This window comes from Pelodiscus sinensis, chromosome 1 (assembly GCF_052426305.1).
Source record: "Pelodiscus sinensis isolate ZL-2025 chromosome 1, ASM5242630v1, whole genome shotgun sequence".
NCBI classification, from domain to species: domain Eukaryota; kingdom Metazoa; phylum Chordata; order Testudines; family Trionychidae; genus Pelodiscus; species Pelodiscus sinensis.
In genome coordinates this window covers 153,415,322-153,436,781 of record NC_143052.1, presented here as the reverse complement: position 1 = coordinate 153,436,781, position 21,460 = coordinate 153,415,322, and the positions used below count along the sequence as shown (strand labels likewise).

At 41.5% G+C, this 21,460-nt stretch overlaps 2 protein-coding genes across 12 annotated transcripts in view; one reads left to right on the top strand and one right to left on the bottom strand.

Moving 5' to 3' along the window:
• Positions 1-21,460, top strand: part of SLC35A5 (solute carrier family 35 member A5) — a 38,646-nt gene that overhangs the window by 13,648 nt on the left and 3,538 nt on the right. For 8 of the 10 annotated variants that reach the window (XM_075906822.2, XM_075906805.2, XM_075906788.2 and 5 more), the window contains 3 exons: positions 8-75; positions 3,610-4,396; positions 5,622-8,215. In XM_075906822.2, the coding sequence (XP_075762937.2) occupies positions 8-75; positions 3,610-4,396; positions 5,622-5,690 (924 nt within the window). In that variant the 3' untranslated portion in view covers positions 5,691-8,215. Of the gene's footprint in view, positions 1-7; positions 76-3,609; positions 4,397-5,621; positions 8,216-21,460 lie in introns of those variants that run through there. The other 2 variants (XR_003090888.3, XR_003090889.3) reach the window with 2 other exon arrangements.
• CCDC80 (coiled-coil domain containing 80) overlaps positions 14,183-21,460 on the bottom strand; it is a 30,000-nt gene continuing 22,722 nt past the window's right edge. For both annotated transcript variants that reach the window (XM_006112220.5, XM_014577632.4), the window contains exon 8: positions 14,183-20,662. In XM_006112220.5, coding sequence (XP_006112282.3) covers positions 20,316-20,662 — 347 coding nt within the window. In that variant the 3' untranslated portion in view covers positions 14,183-20,315. The remainder of the gene's footprint in view (positions 20,663-21,460) is intronic.

Sequence of the window (21,460 nt, the reverse complement as noted above, 5' to 3'; positions counted from 1 at the left end):
TTTCTAGGCCATGGCTGTATTATTTTCAAATTTTATCATTATAACAACAGCTCTCTTATTCAGGATAGTGCTAAAGTAAGTACATTTGAAAGTAAATAAATATGGGGGAAGTTACAGTGGATTCTTTCCCTCCACATGAGGACTGTAGTGTTTTTAGTACTCTGTATTTTCTGATGTCTTTGACATACAAGCTAGAGGGATGGCATAGCAGGTTAAGTGTTTAGTATATATGCAATTCATAGCTTAATTGGAACCACAAGTTTAAATCTCAGCAAATTTATCTCAGTCCTTCATTTTTCTATCATTGTATTACATAGCATCATTAAAGAGTCGAGCTAAGGTGTGAGTGCCTTTATTGTGCATTTCCATACTTTAATGTTTAGATGTTTTTTTAACTTTACCCTTTATTCTAAAATTCCAGGTTGTTGTTATTATTTTGGAGATAACTGCAATATTTTTATGTGTTTTACTCTTAAGTTACTGATATGGACTCCTAAATGTAACTACATTTTAAGAGAGCTTTTTTATCTATGAAGTGTTGCATTTTATCATTTTAGACAACATAAAATGACAGTATCCTGAGGCTTATATAATTAAACTAGATTTTACTAGAGCAGTTAAAAATTTTCACAGATTTTGATGAAAACAATTATTTGAAAATGTTTGCAAAAATCTTTCTAATTTATTACCAGCTGCAAATGTTGCATACCAAGTGAAGACAAACAAATGAGAGATGGGAGATGCAGTAGAGAACAGAGATAGATAGTGTGCTGTGTGTTATAATTGTCAGATTTAATGGACTTCTTTAGTTTGATCTGCTGAGGCAAGTGAATTGCGAAGCATATTTTAAAAAGCAAGCTTATGATCTTTTAAAAAATTATTTGTGTTTAAAGAAGAACAAAATCCTTTCTACCCACTTACATTATTTTTCCCTTTCAAATACTCAATATGTCAGTCATAGTCTTATGTGCTTTGCAGAAGGACTTCAGTAGTGGAGAAGATCCTGGGGAATATATATATTGACTTTTTGTACCCTACTTGAAGGGTCAGTAGTGTAAAATCATTAACAAAGACATTTTTTCTCCTAAGTATTTATGGGCATTCAAGTTAAATAAGTGTTAATTTAAAATGGTTTTTGATAATCTGACTGAAATCCTTTTTTCTTTTGCTCAGCCGCTCGTCTTTTGTGATGTCATAAATTCTCCTGTTGCCATAAATGCTTCTAGAATAAACAAGACTAGGAGAAATTTCTAAAGTAAAAAACAAGCAAAATAAACAGCCTTTTATGGCTGCCTTTATAACGCAATAAAATAGTAAAAGAGGGCACAAACCTAATTACAAAGAAATTTCTGTTCTCCTTTAAGTGAAAATTTGCAAAACAGGATTTATTTGAATTCATTTGCTTTGTTTGTACCCTCTAACCCAGTGGTCTCCAACCTTTTTACACCCAAGATAACTTTTTAAATGTCAGGACAAGCCAAGATCTACCCCATCTTTTCCCTAAGACCCCACCCCTTCCTTGAGGTCCCACCCTCTTTGTTCCCTTCTATCACTTGCCATCCCTGGCCCTTATACACTCTCAGGGTATGGCTACAGTGCTGCTTTTTTTATCCTTCTTTTGGAAGAAATTTGTCCGACATTTGGCCTGTCTAGACTGGGCCAAATGTCAGAAAACCCCTTCTTTTGGAAGCCCCCTCATTCCTTGTGGAATGAGGAATACAGGGGCTGCCAAAAGAGCATGTTTGCTGGAAAAACTCCTGCAGTCTAGCCTCCTGGGTTGAGACAGGATGTGCGGGCTCTGGGGTAGGAATGAGGGATTTAGGTGTGGGAAAGGGTGAGAAGTGCAAGCTCCATTTGGATGCAGGAGGAGGTGGAGAAGGGGATGCTGGCTCAGTGTGGGGGCTCCAGGCTGGGGAGGGTTGGGATCAGGTGGAGGGTTGGGGTGCTGAGCAAGCCACAGGCTTGTGGATGTGCAGAAGTTTGGGTTGGGGAGTGTGAAGGGCTCAGGGCAGGGAGGTTGGGAGTATGATGGGCTCCGGACACAGATTTGTAGTGTGTGAATGGTGCAAGTGTGTTATGGCAGAAGACTGAGGATATGGGGGTGCAGGAATTTGGGCATGAGAGAGGCTCTGGACAGGGGGTTCCAATGTATGATAGGCTCAGATTTGGGGTTGAGGTGGGGGATACAGGAATGTTATGATGCTGTGTCCAGATGGGGGCTTGCTGGCCAAGCTTAATTTTTAAATAAAATATTATGTCAAACACACAAGATTTCAGCATTGATTTTTCTTGCTCCTCACAGCAGCGCGCGCTGCCCGAGCAGCTGGAGCCGGTGTGCTGGGGACTTTATTCCCTGCTGCCTTCCTGCACGGGGGGGGGGGATCGCGGACTGCGCCAGCCCCAACCATTCAGGTGGCGCGTGCCTTCCTCCTCCACTCCCCACGGCAGCACGCACTGCCCTAGCAGCTGGAGCCGTCACAGTCCCGGACCCCACCCTCTTCCCCAGGTGCAGGAAGGCAGCAGGGGAACAAACTCCCCAGTGTGTGATAGACCGTCGTTTTTAGGTACCATGTCGGCTGTTGGGGGGCGGGGGAAAGGGAAGAGCAACGCATGTACCTCTGGGACCTGGCGTGCAGTTGCAGAACTTTCTCCAACCCTGCCAAAAGCCTGCGCTACCTCCATTGTCCCTGGAGGTAGCATCAGTGCAGTGTTCGTCTTGGGAGGAGAGGGGTGGCGAGGGAGGGACGCCGAAAGCCTCATGATCGACTAGTTGGGCCCCCAGGATCGACCAGTCAATCACGATCGACAGGTTGGTGACCATGGCTCTAACCTATTTCCATGGAAAGGGTAGCTGTCATTTTTAGCTGCTGCCTGTTAACTATGTTATCTAATGGTTCTTTCCTTAAATGTGCCATCTGTACAGAGTTTCTTCTCTGTGTTCTGATATCGCCATTGTGAGTCAGGCAGGGACTCCCCTAGGACAGCTGAAGTGAGGCTCTGGAGTTCCCTGCCTCTTTCTTTTCTGAGATGAAGGTTAGCTCAGGGGTAGAGAACCTCTTTTGTTCAGGAGCCACTGATCTTCAGAAAATCAGTTGGGGGATACAAAAGTGAGAAGCAAACCCCCTCCCCCCAGCAAAAAAAAAACCTCGCTGACCTGGCCCCAATCAAATAGGTTGGAGCACCAGGGCATCCATGCAGGGGAGCCAAGGCTCAGGGCTTAGCCCCCAGCAGAGCATGCTGGTGCTCATGCTTCAGCCTCGGCGGTAGGGGGGCGATGAGGCTTGGAAACTTGCTGTGAGGCTGGAGCATGAGCACGGGCTTTCCCCATTGCAAGAGGATACCCAGAGCCTTGCAAGATAAGGAGGTGGGAGGGATCCAGCCTGCAGGCTGGAGGCTTCTCACCCCAATCTGTGAAATCCCCACCCCACAGAAGTTAATGGGAGTTTTTACCATCTGCTCAAAGGAGCTGAGATTTTACCCTCTCTCAATGTCTCTGGATTTGCTGCTGGTATGGAGCTTTCTTTGTTGATTACATAGTTTGTATTGAAGATGCTGAACATCTGTCCCAGTATCGTAAAGGACAATTTTTTTTTTTTTGTCTACACACAGACGGCAACTCTCCTTGGTGCAGTGGGCTTCTTTACTCATTTTATTCCTGTCCATCATAGCCCTGACTGCAGGAACCGGAAGCAATCAGCACAGCTTGGCCACACATGGATTTCATCACAACATGTTTTTCAGCTCATCTAATCGCTGCCTTCATTACATGAAGTCAGAGGAAGAGTGCTGGGGAAAAGACAATTGTACAGTAACAGAGTTATTTCCCAGCTTCAAGTGGAATTTCACTGCTACAACTACAGGAGCTTTGAAACCTCTCCGCCTCGGCTTGGGCCATCTGCTCATAATCATGCAGTGTTTCATCTCCGCTTTGGCCAACATCTATAATGAAAAGATTCTGAAGGAAGGGGACCATGAAAGTATCTTTGTGCAGAACAGCAAACTCTACATTTTTGGAGTGCTTTTCAATGGGTTGATGCTGGGTCTGCGCTCTGAGAACCGCTGGCAGATAGAGTACTGTGGCTTCTTTTATGGCCACAACGTGTTCTCTGTTGCACTTATTTTTGTGACTGCCTTCCTAGGGCTGTCTGTGGCCTTCATCCTGAAATTCCGAGATAACATGTTCCATGTCCTGACTGCGCAGGTCACCACTGTAATCATCACCATTGTGTCCATCATCATCTTTGATTTCAAGCCTTCTCTGGACTTCTTCTTGGAAGCACCTGTGGTGCTTCTCTCCATATTTATCTACCATGCCAGCAAACCTCAAGACCTGGAATATGCCACTCAGCAGGAGAGGAACAAATTCGTTGGTGAGATCTGGGAGCGATCCAGTGGGGTAAGGCTTTGAAATTTTGTCTCTCTAGTTAACTCCCTTTCTCATAGATTGTTTACCCAGTTGCCCATTCAGCATTAACTGTGCATGTGGCTAGACTCATAATTCAACCAAATTGTCAATTTCATTTAAATGACACAAGATCTGCAATCTCAATCTTGTAAATAAATCCTTGTTTTAACTCCATAAATGTATGAGTTGTTTCCTCTTGTTTCCTGAGGCCTGATCAAAACCTTACTTCGCTGTGACCCTGCAGCAATCTTGGGTTTGATTTAACATTTTCTTTTAGCATTTGCAACCAAATTATCCATCAAACCCAGATATGGTATTATAAAAAACAAGATAAATTGTTTAATCCATTTTTGCAGCCCAGGTTCAGCTAAATGCAGAAAGTAAACATTCAGTCTGAATGAAAGAAAAATAAATAAGATATTTGAAAGTTTTTGAATTTTAACAGTCTAGGATGTTTATGAAATTCAGGTAAGATTTTTTTCTTTAAAAAACCCAGATAAGGATATTTATATCAGATTTTCAACATGAAAGTTGTCCTTTTTCATGAATCAGTTCCTCCAGCCTCCTGCTCTTCTATGACTGAAGACCCAGATGTTTAGAATCTAGGAACATTTTTGTGAGAAAGGGGCTTGCTCCCAGACTTCACCAATTGAGGAGTAGATTTGCAGTACGTATACTATATTTATGGTCTGTGAGCAGAAGAGGGCACTGTCTGCATTTAGTCCTAGGAAACTTCATTTGTCCCAGTAAAAGTATAACCGTTTCATTGAAATTCTACACAATGCTATGGCAGATTGATATTTAACGTAACACCTGCAATCACACATTTATAAAATCAATCACTGCATGTTTCAGCATATGTAATTAATTAGCTACAATACAAATTACTCAAACCTATGTATTTGCCAACATAAATAAGGGACATGTTTAGCTTAACTGAATACAATGCACCTGGAAAAAATTCAGGAAGTACACCAGGTAAAATGGTAAATATTTAGCTATAAAAATATCTGGGGACTGTCTTTCAGAAACAGCTATATACTATATCTTACGCAAGGATCTTAGTTTCCCAGTTCAAGAACTTTTTAAGTCCAGGTCCTTGATTTTATATTTGTTACTGGACTGCTTCAACGTAAGTATTTGTGCAATATTAACAAGAAGAAAATTTGCTAATGCTGTTAATATGTTCTTCCCCTCTGTTTTTTGACTCCTGTAGGATGGAGAGGAGCTTGAGAGACTAACCAAAGCAAACAGTGATGTTGATACAGATGAAGATGCCTTCTAGCATCAGCTTGTGCAATTGGGTGCTGGATATTCTCCAGGAGAGCAGTGCTTGGTATCTTTTTAAAATCTAGGGTAGTCCCTTTTTTACTGGTGCAACAGTTAAGACTGTTTGGAGGGTTTTTGTGATTTCAGAGGATTTGTATTGTATTTTTTAAGTTGTACAAATACAACACAACTCCAAAATCAGCATAGGTTTGTCCAGGTTTGGGGGTGGGATGTCAGATGAGGAAAAAAATGAGTAAAGCCCCTTGGTTAGAAGAACTAGAGAATTATAATTTTGAGACTATATATAAAGTTTTTTTCTCTTCTCACACTAGTATAAATCAAAAGTTAATTCCAGTGCAGTTAATGATAAACCAGTAATCAGAGTGTTATAAGTGGAGAATTCAGCCCTGACTTAATGATCTGGGTCACATGGGTACTATATTATGTATAATAATCTAGTAAACTTGGTGTCCTCAGTTGTACATGTTTGTCTGCCATGGACTAGGGTTGTACTTGCCTCACTGGTTGAGGGCCTGATCCTGTAATCCTCACATCAGTGGTCAGTTGAGAGTTGTCCTAACATAAGTGCTTTAAAGATATGAGGCACGATATAAGTGCAAGGTATTCTTATTTCCATGGTTAATTGGTATCATACATACTTCTGTCATTAGTTTCCACAGCTGCAAAATAAGTTTCCTCTCTACTGCAATGATTTGTAGGAATGGCTGGTCTTGTATGTTCTGAGAAACATTATGCCACATTATAAATACTTTCTGTTTGTTTGGTAAGGTGGTGATTATTGCACAGTGGCAGAGCAGTTTTCCTGATATTCAGAAATAGAAGCTATTTGTGAAGTAATTTCATTCTTACTCTACATAAAAATTCAGTTTTCCCATCATAAGAAATCAAGGATTTTCATTCTATTTAACTAAAAAAACTAGTTACTTTATGTCCAAATTCACTGTAAGTGCATTTCATCGTATTTGTAAAGACAGACTTTTAAATGTTAAAAATAAACTTGGCCCAAAATTTTGATTTTTTGTAAAAACAAGCATTAAAAATAATCTCTAAGAGATATTTGTGTAGCCTTTAAAAAATACAGCTGAATAGGTTCTGTTTAGACCAACATTTTTCTACAGTGTTTGCTGCCTAGTTGATATGGACTTATGTTAGAGCAGGGCTACTCAACAAGTGGCCGGGGGCTGCATGTGGCCCGCGGCCCGTTTGTTTGCGGCTCGTTGGTAGGAGTTGAAACAAAAAAAATAGTCAATATAATGGTCTTCTGTTGATATGCATTTTAGTAGTTAAATTCCTGGACTGTCATGGCTCATTAAAAGTGCTGTCATATGGGTGGAAATTGGCTAAATATTGCATTTTATTAATATCAACAGAACTGATTTAAATGGAGCCTGCGTGTTGTGTAGTCTTGCCTTAATCTTTGTATTCATGCCCATCAGTGTGAAAGAAGCTATTTGCATATATATTTGCATGTATATGCAACCACACTTAAGTTGTGGCCTTCGGCATGTTCTGTGAGTATCATTATGGCCCCTGGGGCTTCCAAAGTTGAGTAGCATTGTGCTAGAATGTGGGATGGTCTAGAATACTTAGTCATACTGCAGTGTAGCGAACTAGACTAGATGGCGTATCGAGGACCTTTGTAATCTTACATTTTTATGATTCTATGGCCCTGACAATGAATGTAACTAGAAATTGTAGGGTAATTTGGAAAGTCTATTATTGTCCAAGCTGAGAGAAATAGTGAGAAGTCTATTCACCTCTGAAAATGATCTTTTTTTATTCCGTGAAGCACGAGCTGGTAGACTCAATGACTCACGAGTCTAATCCCTTTTCTTCCATTGCTTCACTTTTTTGCCTTGTCTCAGTCATTTCAGCTTCCTGCCTGAGCTTCTCCATTTGTAAAATAGAGATAATACTGTTAATCTACCTCACAGATGTGTTCTGAGGATCAATTATTGTATTTTTGTGGAGCACTTTAAACAGTAAACTATACAAACACTGAAATGTGTTTTAATAATCAAAATGGTTAATAAGAAGATAAGAATAATTATTTTATTTTTAAATATAAGGCCAAATTAATTTTTATGTTTCCGATGCGTTTTGACACTAGCCATAGAAAGCACCGGTAAACCCAGATTAATCAGAGTCCCTTTGAATGTTTAACTGAACAATGTCCTTTCAAACATACCATTTGGATTAGGCATATATTATTCCCTATTACAGGTTCAACTCTTGAATGTGAAGAAAAATGTGTGGTATGATTGTGGTCCAGCTTTTGACTTTACCACAGTTTTATGGCTTCAGAGGAGTTCCTTCTTATGTGTGCAGGTGTAACTGTGAGCAGAATAAGGCCTATTGAGTTCAGCAATTCAACATTGTATTGCATTCTGTGTGACACTGCTGTTTTCATATCTACTGGTGCCTATGATACATGACCACTTCGTAAATAGGTGTTGTTTTACATGTAATTTATTATGCCTAATTGTGAAACCAGCCTGAATAAACTAAAGTTCATTATGAGATGATTGCATTGTAATTTATTTCTGGTTTGAGCTATGTTCATGATTTCATAGAGGAGGCAGCAAACTAGAGATACAGTATTTATTTTCTCTAAGTATACACAGAAACTCAGCATATTCTCAATGATCCTAGAACATTTGACAGCTGCAACATGAGATAGGGTGCGGTATATAATGACATTTGTTTATTTCTGCAAGTTAAGCAATTTACGTGTAATGTCTTAGCTATATAGGGTTTCCTGACGCTAGTAGCATTTTACACCCACTCTGCACTATTATATATGATTATGCAAGGTGCTAGGTAAAGTGGGTTGAAAATGGTTGCTGCCTGATTAAATGTTGCTGGAAGAACATCTGGTGATGTGAAATGGGATCCATATAGTTCAGGTAAACTTGAAAGAAGAGGAAGAAAATTTAGAAGAAATCAAATTAGTCAGGAAAAAAAAGCTATAATTTTTTCCTTTCTATGAAGGGTCTTTCACAGTGGAAACATCCATGGTATAATTCTTTACCAAACTACTTCTTAAAGGGTTATTTCATGATGCTATGCCAGAATGTGCAGCAGCTACTGATGTTTCTCAGTGGGCTGAAGGAAATCCTGCCTTTGAACTTGTGCTCCAAAATTCATGAAGCTATGTGTTCTATAGCTCATTAATGTACACCCTCTGCCACACTCAATCAGTTCATTGGTTCATCAAGTGTGATAGCCAACCTCCAGTAGTACCAAAACCTGTCAAGTTGTATATGTTGTTTTCTCTCCAACTGCTGCAGAAGTCCGCTCCTGAATTGCATGTCTAACTCTAAAGTTGGGAGCAATTTCAAGTTAGGGCCACACTGTGGTTCTTCATTTCAGCCCACGCTATATAAAGAGCATTATAACCATGCCATCTGGGTAAGTGGCAGCAGATAGGACACAGGGTACGGCTAGACTACACCAGTTTTTCCAGGATCCCGGAGGTATTCCAAAAGAACTGTTCTGTTTCCAGGGAACACGTTTGCTCTTCCACTTATTTTGCAGAAGAGCAAACGCCGTCTTTAAGAAGCCCCACGAGGAATAAGGGGGCTTCTGAAAGAGGGTTTTTTTCCTATATTTGGCCAGTCTAGATGGGCCAAATGTCAGAAAAGCCTCTTCTAACAAAAGAATTGGAAAAAGCTATGCAAAATGCGCAGTGCATTTTGTGTAGCTTTTTCAAAAAAACCGGTGGAGTCTAGCTGTACCCACAGTAATGAAGAGCCTGGAAGGTGAGGATAAAAACATCTGAGAGGCATGCACATCTTCTATCAAATCAAAAGTGGTTTACTTGGACTCACTAATTCTATTTTCAGTCTAGGTTCTTTTATGCTGGAAGGGCATAACAAATGAGATCCAGCAGGGATAGTTCATGGTCTGAGTTTGTTCAATATCTTCTTCAATGATTTAGATAATAGCATAGAGAGAACACTTATAAAGTTTGCAGATGATTCCAAGCTGGAAGAGATTGCAAGTGCTTTGGAGAACAGGATTAAAGTTCAAAATGATCTGGAGAAATGATCTGAGGTAAATAGGATGAAATTCAAGAAGAACAATGCAAAGTACTCCACTTAGAAAGGAACAATCAGCTGTACTTATACAAAATGGGAAATGACTGCCTAGAAAGTACTGCAGAAGAGGACTTGGGGATCACGGTGAACCACAAGCTGAATATGAGTCAACAATGTAACAGTTGCAAAAAAGCTAACATCATCCCGGGATGTATTGCAGAAATGTTGTGAGCAAAACACGAAGAATAATTCTTCCACTCTGTGCTGATTTAAGCCTCAACTGGAGTTCTGAGTTCACTTCTGGATGCCACGTTTCAGGAAAGATGTGGACAAATTGGAGAAAGTCCAGAGATGAGCAACAAAAATTATTAAAGGTTTAGAAAACATGACCTCTGAGGGAAGATTGAAATAATTGGGTCTGTTCAGTCTGGAAAAGAGAAAACTGAGAAGGGACATAGCAGTTCTCAAATACATGAAAGTTTTTTTACAAAGAGAAGGGAGAAAATGGGCTGAAAGCTCATGATACCATCTACGTGTTTTGTTAGTCTATAAAGTGCTACCAGACCATTTGTTGTTTTTTCCTGAATAGACTAACTCGGCTACCCACTGAAGCTTTTTTTTTTTTTTTTTAACCTCTATGAGAATAGAACAAGAAGCAATGGGTTGAAATTGCAGCAAGGGAGGCTTGGGAATTAAGAAAAACTTCCTGTCAATCTGGTTAAGCACTGGGATAAATTGTGTAGTGAGGTTGTGGAAGTTCCATCATTGGAGATTTTAAAGAGCAGGTTAGACAAACACATGTCAGGAATGGTCTAGATCAACTTTGGAAGCCCCGAGGGCCACAGTGATACATACATCACATGCTGAGGGCCACAACTTAAGTGTGGTTGCCTATACAGTAAAACTCCAATAGTCCGGCATCCAATAGTCCGGCACTCCTGATAGTCTGGCATCAAAAGGGCAAGAGTCTAGTGAGTGAGCTTCAGCAAAAAATGAGTCACAAGATAACAGCGGCAGCAGCTGAACTGAGCAAAAAGGGTAAAAAAGGCTTTAAAAAACTAAAACATTACAATATACAGTATGTACAATAAAAAGGGTTAAGAACACTTCATATACAGTATATATATAACCAGCTTATAGTACCTCCTGATAGTTCGGCATATCTGATGATCTGGCACCACCTAGGTCCCATAGGTTCTGGATTATCGGAAGTCTACTGTACATGCAAATAACTTCTTTCACACTGAATAGCATGAATACAAAGATTAAGGCAAGACTACACAACATGCAAGCCCCATTTAAGTCAGTTCTGTTGACATTCATAGCATGCAATATTTACCCAATTTCCACCCATATGACAGCACTTTTAATAAGTAATGACAGTCCAGGAATTAAACATGTATCAATCGAAAATCATTATATTGACTCGCCATTGTGGAGCATGTTCCTAGCGGAGGCCATGTTCAAAGGATCCCACACGTGGGCCACATGTGGAGCCTTGCATAAACCCAAACCACTCTGCAGGCCGGAATCAAATGGGCCGCGGGCCGCATGTTGAGTAGTCCTGGTTTAGATGATACTTAGTCCTGCCATTAGTGCCTGGGACTAGGCTAGATGACTTCTGGAGGTCCCTTCCAGTTCTATGATTTTGCTACCCTAATGTCCTCCCATTTTAGGGAAATCTATTGATGTCTATTTGAACTCTTGGTATGCAAAACAAGAAAGTGCTTAGACCAGTGGTTGGCAAATATTGGCCCGTAGGCTGGATCTGGTTTGCCAAGGTTAGCCCATGGTGGGCTGCTGCCACTGTTATTTACCTACGCCTCCACAGATATGGAGGATTGCAGTTCCCGTTGCCAGTGGATTATTTCTCACAGCTCCATTGGCTGGAAACAGTGATCTGTGGCCAAGGGGAGCTGCAAGAGCCTGTACTTGCAGATGCACAGATAAATACAACGGTGGCAGCCCAATAGGGGCTAGCACTTGCAAACTGCTGCCATCTTGTTGCCCACCCATAGCTTGGAGGGATCTGATGGGAGTGCAGGGGTGTTAATGAAGTAGACTAGGCCTTGAGGCTGCCTGCTGGAGACCTTGAGGCCATGTCACACACCACTGCTTGAAAAGGGCAGTAGAGACATTCTCCAACCTGCCTAGAGTGGCTATGTGGGAAGGGGCTATGTGGGAAAGAACCAATCAGGGCTCAGCAGGCTCGAATACAAAGAGCTGTAGGGCTAGAGAGATTCAGTTCCTTGCTAGAGCAGAGGTTGCTTCAGGCTGTCTGGTGGACTGCACCAGGACAAGGCCCTGAGACAGATTGTGTATGTCTTGGCAGGAGGGCTGAGTGAGTGTAGACCCACAACAAAGAGTGCAGGTGCATGCACTCAGCCAGGGTGTGCTTGCAGAGGGGAGTGTAGTCTTGTTACAGGGGAAGTGAAAGACTCAGCAGCTTTCTGGAAAGCCAGAAATAGGGTTATAGGCCTTAAAAGTATGAAACCATCAAACCACAGTTTTGGGGGAGGAACCTACTACAAATGGCCAAGATCCCCAAAACCACATCCCTAGGCTAATGTCGACATGCAGGTTTCCAAAGGCTTCAAAGGATTTTTCTCTGGTTTGTCCTTTATGGCAAGATCAGTAAGTTCAAGTAAACATTGGGTTTCCATCATGTTAGTTTTCTCATGACACTACTCAATGTAAGGTTTGATTTTTTCCCCCTTTGATTTCAGTGGATTTGCTTTGATCCATAGCTGTGTAGTACAGCGAATGAGCTACTGTAGCCCACGCCAATGTAGATGATGTGGTCCTTAGTTCTCTCTTTCCTGTTGCACTGGGACATTTGAAGCTTAATTAGAATTAAATTGTGCCCTTGGCTTGTTGCTGAGCCATCCTAGGAAAGGCATTGTGTGTTGGGGAGCCATTGTTGCTTTCTTACTCATCCCCTACTGAGGTGGAGAATAATTTACTGCTGAGCTATGTCTACATTGGCATGATCTTGCACAAATACTTTTAGCGCAAGAGTTTTTGTGTTAAAGTATTTGCGCAAGAGAGCGTCTACACTGGCATGTGCTTTTGCGCAAGCGATGTGCTTTTGCGCAAGAGCATCCATGCCAGTGTAGACGCTCTCTTGCACAAGAAAGCTCCGATGGCCATTTTAACCATAGGGCTTTCTTGCGCAAGAAATTGATGTTGCCTGTCTACACTGGCCTTTTGCGCAAGAACAGTTGCAAGAGGGCTTATTCCTGAGTGGGAGCATCATAGTTCTTGTGCAAGAAGCACTGATTTCACACATTACACGCCAGTGTAGACAGGCAGCAATTTTTGCGCAAAAGCTGGTGCTTTGGCACAAAATCATGCCAATGTAGACACAGCCCCTGGTGTATGCCAGCACAAGTTGCTACTCACCATGCTGTGCTGGCTCAACTCTGCTTGCCAGTACTCTACTGCTCAAGGTTGCTGCTTTGTGACAGGGAGTTAGTAGGTGTCTCTACATGTTTGGACCTATGGTCTGGGGCATCAGGAGGATGGCAATTTAGGGTATGTCTACACTAGCCCCCTAGTTCGAACTAGAGAGGCTAATGTAGGCATTTGAAGTTGCAAATCAAGCCCGGAATTTAAATATCCCGTGCTTGATTTGCATCTTCCCGGCCAGTCGCCATTTTTGAAATTTACAAGTCCGGACTAACTGCCCGCGTCTACACGCAGCAGGGACCCAGTAGTTCGAATTAAAGCCTTAAATCGAACTACCTGTTATTCCTCCTGCAAGGAGGTTTAACAGTTAGTTTGATTTAGGGGCTTTAATTAGAACTACCGGATCCCTGCCGCGTGTAGACGCGGGCAGTTAGTCCGGACTTGTAAATTTCAAAAATGGCGACTGGCCGGGAAGATGCAAATCAAGCACGGGATATTTAAATTCCGGGCTTGATTTGCAACTTCAAATGCCTACATTAGCCTCCCTAGTTTGAACTAGGGGGCTAGTGTAGACATACCCTTACCTCTTAACTTTGTTGTATGGGTGTACAATCCAGGCTACATTCTAGGAATCTAGACCTTAATAAAGCATTTTAAGACATGGGTGAAAAGCAATGTGTATGTAAAAGTAGTATCCTAGTTCCTCACTTCTTAATATGTTCCTCTTGGGGGAGCCAGCGACCTTTTTCTAACACATTTTAAAAAAGACAATATCTCTCAAATTATGTCAAGTATCAGAGGGGTAGCCGTGTTAGTCTGAATCTGCAAAAGTGGCGAGGAGTCCTGTGGCACCTTATAGACTAACTGAAGTGTAGGAGCATAAGCTTTCATGGACAAAGACCCACTTCGTCAGATGCATGCTCCTACACTTCAGTTAGTCTATAAGGTGCCACAGGACTCCTCTCAAATTATGGTTGCAATTTATTTATTAGTCATTACTTTCTTAGTGACACTTAGATGAGAAACTTCACAACCAGACTCATATTTTTATACTTTTATGGTAGCTCATTAACAGAGAGAAAATCCTGCCTGCTTTAACCCGTACAGAATATAATCAGAAAATTCATTTAAATACAGTTTCCAGATGCATATTTTCATTGAGTGGCAATGGTCTGTTTTGGGAAGGGAAACAATTAATGCAAAAACCATCTTAACTGTTAACATTTCAGTTGCTGTAAGACATTTCATTGCTTTCCTTTACGTGCAACTTTGTAGTATACACTATTTGCCTGAATTTCCTGTCTATAGCAAACATAGCTGTCAACCTTAAACTATTTCCAAGAACAACATATGGAACCATTAGCTTTATATAATATTTCATTTAAAGAAGAGTGACAGCGTTTACATAAACTTCTCCAAAGAGTTTCCCTACATGCAAAGTCTGAGCACATAAATCAACCCAACACCTTTAGAGACTGAACATCAAACCAGGTCTGACAGTCTCCAAAACCACACTCGCGGCCTCTCTGCCTGAAATTTCTGTTTGAAGACAAATGATGGAGAAAAGCCCTTTCTTAACTTTATAAAGTGTCCTTAGTGTAGAGGCAGTATAATCCAATGGCTAGAGCACTGGATTGGGACTCAGGATTCTAGCTCCGCCACTAACGTGTTGGATGACCTTGGGCAAGTTGTGTCTCCTTATTATGCCTCAGTTTTGCCATCTACAAAGGGAAAAGAATGATTCTGACTTTCATAAAACGCTTTGAAACCTACTAATGAAAAGTTCATAGGGTTACCAGATGGTTTCAAAAAAATACTGGACACACTTGATCTCAGATGGGGTGAGGGGGAGTGGGGCTGGCCGGAGGGAGCAGGGCTGGCTGGGAGAGATCTGGGGGGCAACCAACCGGTGGGAAGCAGGGCTGGACGGAAGAGGGTTTGAAGGAGCGGGACTGGCCAGGACGGGATCGGGGGAGGAGGGGCGGAACCGGCCACTGGGAAGCAGGGCTGTCCAGGAGGGAGTTGGGGAGAGCGGGGATGGCCGGGGGGAGATCAGAGGGAGTGGGGCTGGCCGGGAGCGGGGTGGGTGGGGGGAACCGGCCGGCGGGGAGCAGGGCTGGCCCGGGTGAACGCAGATCCCGGGGCGCTGCCCGTCCCTCACATGGTCCCGGCGGGGTGCACAGGCAAGTCCAGCTCCAGGAATTCCATCCTGCCCCCCCACTGTGTAATTGCCTACTGCCTGTCTGGTAGACACGCTCACACACTGTGAGCGTGTCTACTAGCCAGGCAGTATGCAACTACGTACTGATACTCATGATAATAATAAAACTTACTTAATTAGAAAATACCGGACATTTTTCTGTCCAGTATTTTCTCAGTTTGTTTCCCGGACAGAAAGGTCAAATACCAGACTGTCCGGTTCAAAACCGGACACCTGGCAACCCTAAAAGTACAGTATAAGAGCTAGGCTATTACTATTTTTCCAAGTTCCCCAATGTAACAATGTCAAGCTGGGAAGCTGCAAGAAAGTCATTCTACTGGAAACTGGGAGGTATGTGAGCCTTAGAATGATAAAGGCCTTTTTACTGATAAACTGCAAAGGAGTTAGCTTGGCTCAATTAGGGAAACCTAACTCCAGTTAAGGGCTGCCAGAGATCTTTGGTTAGAGAGGAGGAGGAGAGACAAGTTGTTGTCCAGCTAGACACAGAAAGTGAGAGGTTGCTCTTTTCTCTACGTGGGGAAACCCTCAAAGCAGACTTCCTGTTTTAGGGGTAAGGACTGATAGTCCGGGACCAACAGCAGGACAACATCACTCCTCCACAAAGAGGGCACGCCTAAGGTTTATGTTTGTAAATTGGTTTTCCTCTTGTTGGATGAACCCTCCTTAAACCTGCCCTCAGACCTACCTTGTGAGAACTGATAGGAGAATTCAAAGAAGGGGAGGACACACACTGTGTGGGGCTGATTTTAACCCAGGCCATGTCATTGCTGGAGGAGAGGGGGACGGAGGAGGTGCCTTGCGCACCATGAAATCTTGGTTGAAAAAAATCTGTAAGAAAATGGAATGATACTTCCATGCTTGATGTATTTACACCAGGCCTAATCATATGGAGACATCAGGTATGTAACTGTGGAGATGCACCAACCTGTTTGTCTATACCTCTGGGACAGGGAAGGGTATTGGGGCCAATCCAACTTTTGAGGAAGTCTTTCCATTAATTTCAAGAGGACTGGTTGGAGCCGTTAGTGACGCTCTCTTGAATTAGAGAAGTACATCGTCAGGCCAGCAATAGGGACACTGACTCCCACCCAGAAATGGGCAACTATTTTGGTGTAACCACAATAGTGAGTAAACATGCAGTATTGTAGAGGAAGGTGTGACCATACTATCTTCCACAATACTGTTCTCACAATTGACATTGTGGAAGATAGTAAATTGACATTTAGGAGAAGAATGGCTGACATGGCCTCTAAAAATAGATTAGACAGAGCATTATCTCCAAAGACCATTCCAAGTTGTGTTGTTTGGGGGAGAGCATCCCCACCTTGGTCAACAGCCTCAAACTTGTGCTAAAACTCTAAAAATAGCTAAATAGGCACTGGCACTCTCTTCTCTAGGCTTCAGCGATGGAGCCATTGTTTGTACACAACTATTTAATCTGGTAGCACAAGCCTAAATCTATTGACCTTGGAATGGAGGGTCACTGCTGATATACCTTTGGAGCCAAGAGCCAAGAATGCTGGAACTTATTAGCCATTGAGCATTTTAAGTTTCTCACTCAGATTTAAGAAAATAGTTTTATGAAACCTAATATGAAGAGAGATTTTTGTTTTTCTTTAAGAACACATTACAATAGTATTTCTTTCAGTACATTTCACCATTATTGTGAATGCTGTTGTGTTTGGATTGGTAATAAGAGAGAGTCTAAAGGAAAATGACCTGTTTAGATATGAACCAAAATCCTTGGAATCTTGCAAACATCCAGAAACTCCAAAACCTCATTCTCTATCTGCCATTCAGGATTGCTTCATTAATAGGCATAAAAATATGAGCGTAATATATCTGCATGAAGGATAGCTAAGCATGGCTAAGTTTCTGTTTGCTCTAAGAAGGGCAGAGTGAAGGTTGTTTGTGAAACTAACGATATACTTTCAAATATTGGGGCTATTTGTGTTTTTTGGTAAAGTAGATCCTTTTAATTTGGAAGTTTCCAGCCTTCTAATGTTTGTGGAAGGTTTTGAGAAAGTTATAGTGTTTTCTTAAGGATTTTTAGCTAGCTATGTGAGAGATTAACCTTGATCTGAATTAAAGTTTTCCAGCCCGTGGGACTTGATAAGGAGAGACAAGCTACAAAAGTCAGACCTGTTATGGATATCAAACCCCATCCTTCAAAATTCCAGTTTGTTCAGAAATGGGGATTTGTTGGGTCTATCAGATACGGGGGTTATCACCAAAATTTAGATCCATGTTAAGAAAACCCCTAAATCTTGCAAGTGTTCAGATGGAGAGTTTTTGTTTGAACTTACCTCTATAAATAGACAGTCACATAATTATCTTTAAGAGTGCACAGGTCAGTGTCTGGTGCATACACCATTTTGTTCTGAAATCTTGATAAACTCTCAGGATCTTGCCTATTTGGTTGAAATTTTCTATTTGTTTAGGCATGTTAATTCCATTCTCCCCGACCCCAAAACTGGGCCTTTCTACTAATTCTTGATTTGTAGTTTGATTTACTGTGCATTCATTTAGGCTATGCCTAGACTGCACTCTAAAATCAAAAAAGATACGCAATTTGCAGTATGGAAATTGCATATCTTTTTTCGATTTAATTTTGAAAGAGGCTATTTCAAAATTTGGCACATCTACATGGTGCCAGATTTCAAAATGAAGTGCTCTTTTAAGCTATCCCTTATTCCTTGTAGAATGAGGTTTACAGGGATGGTGAAAGAGCATGTCCATTATTTTGAATTTTTTTTTTAAATAGCGGACACATTCTTTGGATATGGCATTTGGATGTGGCATTGCTATTTCGGAATACTTGCAATGCAGTCTACGTTCTCTTAGAATCATTGCAAAAATACAAAGACACAAGAATGTTTTAAATGATTAAGAAATCTCCTTAAAATGTCTCCTTTTGTCTAAAGGAGTTGTAAGTGTTAGGGAAACATCTGGCATGTCTTACTCTACTTCTGCCTTAGTGCAAAATGGTCAGCTGCTTAACCATCTTGACATAAGTCAATCAGCACTTACTGTCTTAAGCAGAGTCATAGGACCTCACCCTTTCCTCTAAGACTTACTTCAGTTTAGCTCATTATGTTTTATCATTCCTTCTTGACTTTTTAAAATAAATTCTTTTCCTGCTCCACTTCAGCTGCTGAATTGCTACCGGAAGAAACAAGGCTGAAAGAGGGAAGTTACAGTTAATAGTCTTTTTTTCAAGATGGCTCCTTCCAGAGCCAGCCATCTCCCACAAGCCTTAATCACCACTCCCTATGTAGGGAGTGAGGCTAAGATCCTCAAAGATATTTAGGCATCGGACTCCCATGATTTGAATAGGATTAAGCACTTACAAACCTTTGAGGATCTGGGCATGAGTTATCAAACTGCCCCCATGATGACTAGGCCTCTGGTGCTGAAAGGGAAGGTGGCTTCAGAAGCTGGTAGGGCTTCACTCTTCCCGTACTTACCGGAACTCGATATGGGGGTGGGCTTTTGAGATCCTTTCTAAGGGAAACACCTGGTTTTCAGCGAGGCCCTTGTTTTGCAGAATTCTGTTCTCATCTGGGCTGGGACAAAGGTTTTCAACAACTTGCTTAATACCATGCAGTGGGTTGTACTTTGACACTTCCTTGTTTCTGTCCTGTGGCTGTGACCACTGATAAGAATCCTCTTCCAAATATATCCATCAGTGTGATGGTTGGGATATATATCAAGATGCCAGATCAGAGGTCAAAGGTCACCTAATGTGCGTTCCACCATGGCAGCCGCTAAATAAGATATATTTTGTTGTGAGGCCTGATTGGGATATTCCTGAGTTTTGCTGTAAGGCCCTTAAGAGTTGAATCAGGCCTTTAACCTTTATTGAAATGAGTAGACTGACTCTTTCCCATTGGTTAGAACCCTCTAGGAATGAATTTTCTAAGCTCCTATATTCAACATAGTTTCCTTGACTAGGGTGAAGATCATATTTTTAGGCTGCGTGTTACAAAACAGTAAAATAGAAACTGGTATCCGGCGATATTGCTTATGGTATGGTATAACTAGTACAGTTCTCTTAAAAACACACTAGTAAGCATGCAAGTTAGAGAAACCACAGCAGAAGCAGAGCTAGCTGAATAAGCATGTCCTAATTTTTACATAGATTTTTGTAAAAAAAATAATTGTCCTTTCTTTGGGGGAAGGAGTAGAAGGGGGATTTGAAATTTAGATTGGCTCCAGAGTTGATGAAGAGAGGAAATGGAATTTTCACCAAAATATCATTAGAAATTGTTAGTTGAAATGCAAGTAAAAATGTTTACAAATATTTTTGAAATAAATGTTCCTTTTTGCTTGAAATTCAAATTTCTCAGCGACGCGATTGCATTTTGTTATGTTATGGATGAAACTCGGCTAAGTACAAAGTTGATCTATTATAAAAGAGATACAGTCTTTTTAAACAGGGTAGGTGAAAAAGGTTTTTAAAAAATTATTATAAAAGAGAGAATGCCCCACATGTCTTTGCTAAAATCTCCTTCTGTGGGGAAGTCCTGTGATGTGGTCTTCTGTATCTGTTCATCCGCACAACACAAAATTCTCACTTTCTAATAAATATACTTTGTTTTTCTCCTTGAAAAAAATATAAAAAAAGCATTACAATATCTATTGTACAGTTTGTATCCTGGCTACAGTATGAGGTCCATGGCCAAAAGGGTAGGGAAAGGATTTTTGTTTAATGCAAACAAACTTCAACTGGTGATGTCCACTGATTACATGGGTTAAACAATACAGAGGAGTCTTTATTGCTAAAAAAAAAGCATCAGTGTTATTGGTTTGAACTATTTCATTGTAAAGGCTTGTGGATTTTCAAAAAGGCAAATGCAATGTTTATTTAGGCTCTTGACTGGCCACTTATGGCTTGAACAGCTATTAGGATGAGGGCAAGAGGCAGCAGCCAAAGGTTAAGTTGCTCTATTTAGTATGGGTATCCGTGGTGGTAACTTTCATGGTGACGGTAGTCATCTTGGTAACCTTCCTGGTATCCCTGGTGATAACTATGGTAACCATACCCACCATACTCATCTTCTGGGCATCGCATGCCCAGCGATTGCTGAATTGCCATTTCCTGTCGCCGGAGCTGCATAGAATCAATCAAATCATAGACGATCACCATGGACCACATTGGGGAAGGATACCAGGATTTGACGTTTCCATCTTTCCCAACCAGAAGCATGGAAAAATATTCAGGGCTGATTTGGAAATAATTGCGGATGTCTTTCACCAGGTGAGCAGGGAGATCTTCTCTCTCCACACTGGAGCTTCCTAGAAAAGGACAGAATCAGGAACAATGTTGACATTCTGATTAACCAGCAAACTGATCATTTGTGAAGTGTGCACCGCTGTCCTTTCTTTGTATTTTATTGCCCTGTGTAAGGGATCCTGGTCAGTGTAAGGATCTCACAATCCTCCTTAGCAGAGATTGCACTCAGGACCTACTGCTTCCTCATTGCTATGTGGGCTGAAGAAGAATGCGTTGGTTTCAGTAGGGGTTTATTTGTTCTGCAGACAACGGCCAATAGAGGGTAATAGAATTAAACATGTGAGTCTGATATTCCTTGCAATTTGGGGCAGTAGTTACATATCCAAAAAGAGAGAGGTTCCTCCCCATGTTCACCTATCCTTTGATGGATGTACTGAATAGGGTGGAGCTCTCTGCCTCCAATATGTGATAGTGAGATTTCTAAGGCCGCATCTATACTCACCTGTGGATCGATGCTCCAGAGATCGATCTTTTGGCATTCAATTTAGTGGGTCTATTAAGGACACACTAAATCGAACACTGAGGGTGTCCCTATCAGCACCAGGATTCCTACTCTTCATTTCTCCTGTCAACCTCTCACTGTGGCCAAAGTTCAAATCAAGATATGTTGACTCCAGCTATGCAATTAACGTAGCTGGAGTTGCGTATCTTAATTCGAACTTATCTGAGGAAATGGGCTGTGCCCACGAAAGCTCATGATACCATCTACATGTTTTGTTAGTCTCTAAGGTGCTACAGGACTACTCGTTGTTTTTAAAGTTACAGACTAACGCGGCTACCCCTCTGAGACTTAGCCCCTA